The sequence below is a fragment of the Lipophrys pholis genome (assembly GCF_963383615.2).
Source record: "Lipophrys pholis genome assembly, chromosome: 8".
In the NCBI taxonomy this organism is placed as follows: Eukaryota; Metazoa; Chordata; class Actinopteri; order Blenniiformes; family Blenniidae; genus Lipophrys; species Lipophrys pholis.
The window spans coordinates 17007195-17015966 of NC_137630.1; the positions used below are offsets into that span (position 1 = coordinate 17007195).

At 38.1% G+C, this 8772-nt stretch overlaps 1 protein-coding gene across 1 annotated transcript; it reads right to left on the minus strand.

Moving 5' to 3' along the window:
• Window positions 1–1780: 1780 nt before the first annotated feature.
• On the minus strand, window positions 1781–8557 carry pfdn4 (prefoldin subunit 4). Its single transcript, XM_080468589.1, has 4 exons — window positions 8497–8557; window positions 7987–8094; window positions 7053–7193; window positions 1781–3673 (listed from the first exon to the last, which is right to left on the minus strand). The coding sequence occupies exons 1-4, from the start codon at window positions 8521–8523 to the stop codon at window positions 3542–3544; spliced, it is 408 nt and encodes a 135-aa protein (XP_080324715.1). The 5' UTR covers window positions 8524–8557; the 3' UTR covers window positions 1781–3541.
• Window positions 8558–8772: the final 215 nt, after the last annotated feature.

Here is an 8772-nt window from a genome sequence, read left to right on the forward strand (position 1 = left end):
TCATAGCCACGACTGTTCAGGAGGAAAAAAAGAAGGAGAGAAAACCCCACAGGGAGGAGAAAGTTGCTAATTGAGATCTTGCTCCTCCAGAGGTGTCTGCTGTAACTTCCAGCCCTCTCCACCCTCTTATTTTTTTTTCTCACCCAGATATTTTATTAGCTTATGCAGACCACACTTGAGGGCACGATTTAATGAGGTTTGTGCATTGTTGGTATTTGTGGGAGCCGGAAAAACCTCCAGGATGCTGTGTGTGGAGAATTAAAGTAAAACAAAGATGTTACAGATAGCTCAGCCTACACCTGAATTCATTCATCTGTCCTTCACTTTGATTTATGGATTAAATTTACGTATTATTTTGAGCTCAATAAAAGCAATGTAGACTTTTATATAGTTTAATATACTTTTTTTTTTTTTTTTGATGCAGAAATGAGTCCATCTGTTTTATTAACTACAAGGAAACACATTGTTTGTTATTTGTTTTCTTCTTCTTCTTTTTTTTTTAAACACTCCCCCCATAAGAGTCAATGTTTGCTTCTAATCTCACCAGTGTCGTCATCTTTTATTTCCTTCACCAGTGAAAGGATGGACTCAAACAAATTTCTATGCATCCCGAGCAGGGAAAGTCTTCTTCCTATCACCAGTCTTAACTTTGCAAAGGTGCTTTGATCTGCCAAACTCCTCCACTCCACTGATTTAGCTAAGCCGTGTGAGGACTTGTGAAGATTGTAAAAAAGGTGAGTGATCAGTCACTAAAAAAGAACTGTGAGGGGGAAATTTAGGCCAAACGGCACTTAAAGGAAGTTATGGCATTTATTATAACCAACTCGTGCGTGATGCCATGAACAGAAACCTGATTTTTCACTGCAATGGAAAATCCATGCAAAGTATGGGCTTGTAGCTTACTTTAAAGACTCAATGAAATTATTAACACATTATTAACATTTTACATGTTTAACTGCATGTTTAGAACCTGGTTGTTGATAATACTCAGTTTGCAGGTATTTGCATATGGTATTCACCTCTTTTCTTTTCCTGTAAATGAGTTGTTTTTTTAATGAACATCTAAGCCCCGCCCCCACCATTCAATGCAAACGCAGCTTTGCATGGTATCTCCTCTGCATCAACAGCAGCAGGGCGCTGTGCTTACTGACAATAAATACATTGATGGGAATCAATTATCAGATTAAGTTTCATTAATCTGAACCAAGTAATTTTTAAGGTACGTCTCACGGTCTTGTGACCACCTCATGAAATATCAAATCTAAACTTCCACTTTCTCATTAATAGAAACAAATGAACATTTGATTTGTACAACTATAAATTTGTAAGTACAATTAAATCTAAAAATAAAATGTGGTGACCCAGGTAAAAAGAAGCAACTACTTTCATTTCAAGAAGTGGAAATTGTGGAAATTCTAGACTTCATGTGTGAATTGAAGTAGTTTACGTATTTTGGCGTGTGCAGCCTAGAGCTGCACTAGCAGATCTGTGGGTGGACGGTTTGAACACACTCCTGCGGTCATGAGGAAGACTTGGATTGAGGTTAAGCTACGGAGGAGGTGAGAGCTGCTGTTGTTCGTGCCGGCTCCAAGCAGACTGGAAAGCCGACGCGCTGCAGGGAAAGAAGACCGTCAGGTAAAGTGCAGTGAAGGAGCTTCACTCTGGACAGGTGAGATGAGGCCTGGCTGAGAAGAAAAGAACTGGGCCTTTAACAATGTTTTCACATGTAAATCAGGGTCACGTTTCATTGGGAAGTGTAAGAGGAAAAGCAGAAATGGCTGCAGACACTGGTTTTTAATCTCTAAAGATCTACCTTTCTAGCCAGGCTTTTACTAGAATCTGTGACATTATCTTAATTATTGTGTCATGTCCCAGGTTGTTTTCATTTAATTCAATTTTCGTTTCCCATTTTGATTCTTTGTCCCGCCTCTGATGTTTCTTCATGTTTTGTAATACTGCTATTCTTATTGGACCATAAAGTGTTTGCCTTATGCATGTGTGCACAAATGAGAGGTTAATGATTAGAATCTAATGGAAAGTCTTGCCCCAACTCAAGAACATTGAACTTTTCAAATTCATCGAATTAAGGTATGGTGCAATTTGAACATAAGAAAGTCAAATAGAATCTCACAGTATATCATAAAAAAAAAAAAAAAACATGCACAGTAAATGTAAATAGTGAAATATTAATATAAATGTGTTTCCTGAGATGTAGTTTCAGAATTTAAGTAGAAAATGCTGCTTCTGGCTTCATTCTTTCACGTGCCGACACCTTAATGCACAAAACAAATAGTTTTTACCCTCAATATAATGAAATTCAATGTGTTTCACTGGTGCTCAATTAACATATGCAAACTATTGTTCTAGGTTTTCTTCTACTCTGAAATCACATTACAAAGCACCGTCGACAATCACATTAATGTTTAGCCTGACTTTTGTTTTATTTTCCGAACAGGAAATGCTCCATGACCAACTAAAAACACTTTTGGGTCACAACCACTGCTCATGTTTCTAAACGCTAATTTAAGACCCTGGCTTTTGATAGACTTAAATGTTTGAGTCGGTTTTGTGTTTTTATTAATTAGCTACACATCAGCATGAGTAGAATTTAATTTTCTACGGCTTCATTCATCCTCTGATGTTTATCCTTTCACGACTGCGAGCGTATGTATTTGCAACGACACGTTTAGCTTTGAAGACTTTCTTTTTGGAAATTCTATGTTGTATTTTCGGCACATAGTTGTGCTTTTGTTTATTAAACTAAAGTTTTCTATTCACCATTCGAAGCTCTCGCCTCACGTCATATTAGTCTGCAACAGTTTTTAGCAGCTCTCCACACTAGAGTAAGGAACTTTTCGTAAAAAAGTAAAGTACAGTGAGATGTGTTTTGTTTAATTCCGTGAAGAAATTGAAATGAACACTCCTTCACACACCAAATGAACCTTGACTTGAAAGATGATCCATTGTCAAGGTCAGGGTTTGACAAGGGAGAAGCTTTCGGAGGGCAGTTTGCATGGATTGCAGGCTTTTCTACAGATATTCACATCTTTTTTTCCCCACAGTGCAAAACCATGCAAGGGGAAAGGGACATTGGTGACTGAGTGTGAATCTGAGTGTGTCCGTTGCTGTGTGTTTGACTGGTGACATAATCAGTGTGAAAACTGCCTTCGTTAAAGAACATCGGCAGATAGATGGTAAAAAGTGAAGTCTATTGCACCGCGATAGCCACAAGTTAAAACATCACACATCCATTTTCTTCTTCTCTGCTTTACTTCAGTGAGACCAGCACAGTAACAAAAACAAAAAAAAGCATCAAATAAAAGGACCACTTAAGTACATTACAGATTATGTGCATTTATTCATGTTTATCGTTGCCTTTGTGAATTTGGTTCCAAAATTAGAGTCAGTCATAAATTGGGAGTTTTAATCTGAATCGATTTATGACGATGTTGTTTTTCCGAGTAAAACACCTGGTGGCGCTGAAGCGAGTTCTGCATGAGAATGTCCGTGGAGGAGCAGGTGTCAAAGTCCATTTCGCAGCTCAGCTTTCTTCTGCCTCCAAATTGATATTGTTACCAAATTTGGCGTAGAGCTGCACCTTCAGATCGCCCAACAGCTGCTGTATCGCCAATACTCGCTCTTCAAGGCCTTTGACCTCCTGCTCCAGTGTTTCCTGGTCACACAACACAGAAACTCTAATTACCCGGCAGTCAGTACTAATCCAACGCAGTTCTCTAAAACAACATGCAACATTTCTGTGAAGCTGTTTTTATCCTTCAACAGCACATTGAAGAGGCTGGGAAATAAGCTAATAACCTTAAATACACTGTATGGGAGAATAAAGTAATACCACTCTGATGCACTGGGTGGCAGTAGTGAGTCAGTTCTAGGGAGATTCAGCTCTTTGTTAGTTACCAAAAGCTTAGCGGACATGAAACAACTGGTAATTTACCTTTTTTTTTTTTCTAAATCTGTCACTACTGCTTTACTTGGACTGAATGTGGGAAAGGTAGCAGAGTGAGACATCTTGTGGTGAAAATGGTATTACAGGTCTGATCACGCTTTGGATAGCTGGTATTGTAGGTATGCAATATCCTCAAGATTAATTTAAGGTTGGCAGCTGACAGTCATTCTGCATCATTAAATTATGCCATTATGTGTCCCCTGAAAACCATGAAAGAAGGTGGGATATGTTACATATTCAACTGGTCATTTCAGTCAGTAGAACTAAAAGTGACTCACTAATATACACACAAAAATGGATCTGGGACAAAAAAACTGATGGAAACAAACTTAAATGTTATATTTTACATACAAATAGGAATGGAGGGAATTATATGAAGAAGTTACTTTGCAGTAGGGCTGTTTTTCTTTTTAATATTCTCTGCAAAACTGCAGCCAGAATGATCTTTCCATTCTCATATAATAGCATTGAAAATAAAGATTAGTATAAAATCATCCACACAGACAACAATATTCAGCTTTTGTCATTTATACAATGGGATTCAGGTAATTTTCCTCAGGCATTCTCTTTCTGTCATCAGTCATGTAATATTGTTGATGAAATATGAGATTGAGATTTCCACAGAAAATAGGCTCAGTCTGTTTGAAGTTCTGCAGGCATATTGTTTGCTTAATTTATAGTGCAATAGTGAAATGAAGAGAAAAATGGAAGGATATCAAAAAATAAGTTTTTAGTATTAATATATTTAGCTTTGTATGCAATGACTGTAGTATAATGCATATCAGAATAAAATGGAGTTGCTTCCTAAAGAGTAAAGAAATGTTTCACAACAAAATATATTCATCACATTTGCCACATGACAGGGCAGTTTCTCTTGAAGGAATATAGTTGATTTCAACCTATTGATCTTAACTCCCCATCATGAGTGCAGAATTGGTGCGAATGTGTTCCATCAACGGGAGGAGCCGGGTCAGCTGGCCCGTCTACTATCGGATCAGACTTGGTCACAGTCTTTAAAAATGATGGTAAATGTTGACTTGGCTCAATCCTGTCACAGTTATATTATACACTATAATCCAGAAACACTGCCGCCACTACAAAGGAGCGAGTAGGTTGTGTTGAACATCCAGGAACTCTCCAAGCACGACGCAGGGACGAGGAAGCTTCTTCTGAACAGTGGGGAGATTTGTCAAACTGCGGGAACTGTTATTTATCTTTATTTAGCCTGCAGTGGGCCATTGCCTTTGTGAGGATATCACCACAAGGAGGTAGGGAGAACAGCAGTCCTTGTGATTAAAAACAAGTTCTGTCCTCAGTATATTAAAAGAAAATGCTAAATGCATCTGCATTACAGACTGGAACTCATTCAAACACTGGCCGAACAGGTCAGGTTCACAATAATGACTTTAAATGCAAAATTCGGAGAACCGGAATAAAACAAAAGGTTAAAATAACATGACAAAAGGTGTGCAGGTAGAACCCAAGCAGGTGCTATAAAACAGAGAATACAGAAGTTTTCAAAGTCCTGGTAGAGTTTCCATGAAAACTTCATATAAATGGCTCGACGTATTAATGGAATCTAAGGCAGTTATCATAATAGCTGAGCTGTTTTGACAGATTTCTCATTTATAGTCTGGAGCTCAATCAGCTCGGGTCTATGCAGTTTGTGTGAGGCGGAAGACGAGCAGAGGCGTCGTAGAAGTGCCAGAAAGGAGGACAAGGTGTGATTTAGTAGCTTTGTAGCACCGACACTGTGCAGCCGTTTCACCCTGAAGGTGCAACAAAGAACATCTCAAGCGCCTCTTTTGGAAACTCCCATCTGATCGATCAGAGCCGCCACAAACAGAATCCAGAGCTGAGGAAGTGAGCTCTGTCCACTCTGACCTGATGAACTGCTCTGAAAAGACCATCAGCTCACCAAAACAAACAGCACCACTCAAAAGTTTTTGACAGGAACTCTGTATGGTTATTGTTTCTTGTCCTCATGATCTACACTGTACATTCGTACTGAAGACATGAAATACGTCTAAGATTCTTTAAAGTGTCAACCTTTTGTTTTGCACACATTGTGCAAGGTCTCAAGTTTGATGAAGTCGTCAGCTGAATTGTTTGCAATGAACAGGAAAGCTTTGTAATGAGTTGCAACGTTTTTCTCCACTTCATGTGTTTGAGACCATCAGTTGTGCTGAAGTAGAGTTCGTGCACAGTGAGCAGTAAAGTTCAGTTCCTCTTCTAATTCAGGAGACTCCTACACGTTTCCTCACGAGTTTGCAGTGAAAAACAATCCAACACATGAAACTGTTTTACTCAAACTTGTAAAATCCTTTCAAAGGTCTGGAATCCAGCTTTATTTCAAAGAGCATTTGTTCAATTCAAAGATGTAAATTATGTTGTAAATTACAGTTTGTTAAGTGTGGGTTTAGTCTAAAAAGTTGTAAAAAACAAACAAAAAAAACGATTAGCAATAAACAAGGGTATTTCTATACAATAAAAACTGTTGGAAATTGCAAAAAGACCCAAATCACTTGTTTGTCATTATCTATATTTTTAAAATGTGTGTAAACAGGAAAGACTTCTCTGTAAAGTATACACACTGTGTGTATTATATATGAGCTTAGAATCTGTGACTGTTCTGTTCCCATATTGCTGGTAGTTTGGAAGAAACCTGTAAGTTACCAAATATGGCTATTGGTCCTATAAAGGGTTAATCCGAGTGCTTTTCACAGAAATGCATAAACTTGTGATTACATTAATATACTGATATGTTTACTAGTGCAAGGAGAAATGCCCAACCTTTCTGGAATGAATCTTTTTGACTTTTTACTACAAGAAAAGCAGGTGTATTCTCTATTCTGACCGCAAATTCTCAACACGCACAAAATACACAATACATTTTGCATTTGCAAGTTTTGGATAAATAAATAGGAATGCAACAGTACAGGCCCAAACCAGACTCTTAATAACATTTGCTTCAAGTACTTCCCACTCCTTTAATCATGTCATTATTGATGGCAGAACAGAGGTGATTACTGATTAGTTCAGTTCTAATGGGGGATAAAGGTGAAGGGAAACTGTGTAGTAGACCCACCTTTGTAGCTTCCAGCATCTCCTGCACTTCCTCCAGAGTGTGGTTGATGAAGACGTCACCGATTTGATAAGGGATCAGAAGAGAGTCTTCGTCTAACATCATCAGGTCATCGCTGGCATCTTGAATGTTCTGCAGCGATTTCTGCGAGTTTCAGAAGGTGGTTAACACATTAGCATAAATAGATTAAAGTTTGTGATTGTGTCATTAATGTATTCAACATTTCAATAATTGTTAAGAGACTTTTGGTGTAGTAAGTAACCTCAATAGTTTACTTATATGCTGACGAATTACCAGTATCTAAGTAAACAGATCAGTGTCATCCCCAAAACTCATGTTCAAACTATATACATGAGTGGCACATTCTCATCCTTACCTTATCAATGTTGTTAAACCATCTTTGTCAAAGATTATTGAAATGAAGCCTGTGATCGTCACACTTGTTCCACTATTCGGAGCCAAATACCTGCACCTTTAATGCTATTCTTGTGAAAGAGTGTAATAATTATTCATTCATAGAAATATAATTTCCTCAACACATAAATTCACAGTTGCTTAGTCAGGATCACCTCCAGCCACACATGAGACCCTAAACTGGATACATCAGTATTAAAGAAACATAGATGGAGAGTAACTCCCCTTAATAATAATATTTTTTCAGGTTTGAGTACATTACAATTAAAAAATTCATTAGCACCTTATCCCGTGTGTAAATTGCAATATTTATATGAATCTATTGAGGTTGGTGGTACTTTAGGGCATGCTGTTTTCTCTGCACGCTCCTAACAACCTAGCTTTATTTTATGATCAAATGTAATCTCTTTGCCCACCACAGCAAATGATTGATGACAAGAGTGGAGTAATTTTAATAAGTTATACCTGATATACTGGGAAGTTAATGCTGACATTGTTGAAATTACAGCAAACTTATACTCACTTTCTTTGCTTCTATCTCATTTTTCAGCTCCCCCATCCGACTCGTGTTTCTGGCAAATTTGTTGATCTTCTGCTGGTCTTCAAACGTAACAGACACATCTTCAACCGCCTGCAGAAATCAGTTAGTACACATTATTACCAGGCTAAATACATGAGCAAAGCTAACTAGCCATGTCTGCACTATGAATGGCAAATGTACCAAAAGTAACGAACTGGAGAGCTTCAATGGGGACTTTGATAGATATAGACCCACCACATATTTCGTTATTCCGAACATAAACTAGAGTTACAAATATCCGTTTATATCTGGGAAGTGTTTCAACAGCCAAGCTAATGCTAACGTTAGCCGCTACACGAGGGCGTGCCACGGCTCCAAATATAGCTGAATTATGAGAAACTGCGGCTTATTTGTCGAGCACGTCCCCGCACTCTATGTCTGCACCACTATTAGAAACAAGAAGCAAGTTCCTCTCAAACAAAAGTGAGCATTTCATTTAAGATTTGGACTTACGACAGTTGCCTTCAGGGTTGCTGCCATGTTGGCTTCTTCGGCTGCCGGTGAAAGAGAAATCCTGGTGACAGCGCCCCAAGCGGCGCCTGGAGTGTTGACACCGTGTGTTGAACTTATGTTTTCGTCTGTAGGCGTGTATTTATTTTTTGTTATGTATGTATGTATGTATGTATGTATGTATGTATGTATGTATGTATGTATGTATGTATGTATGTATGTATGTATGTATGTTACCAACTTTTCCAGAAAACTATTAACCTGAAATCTACAGGGATG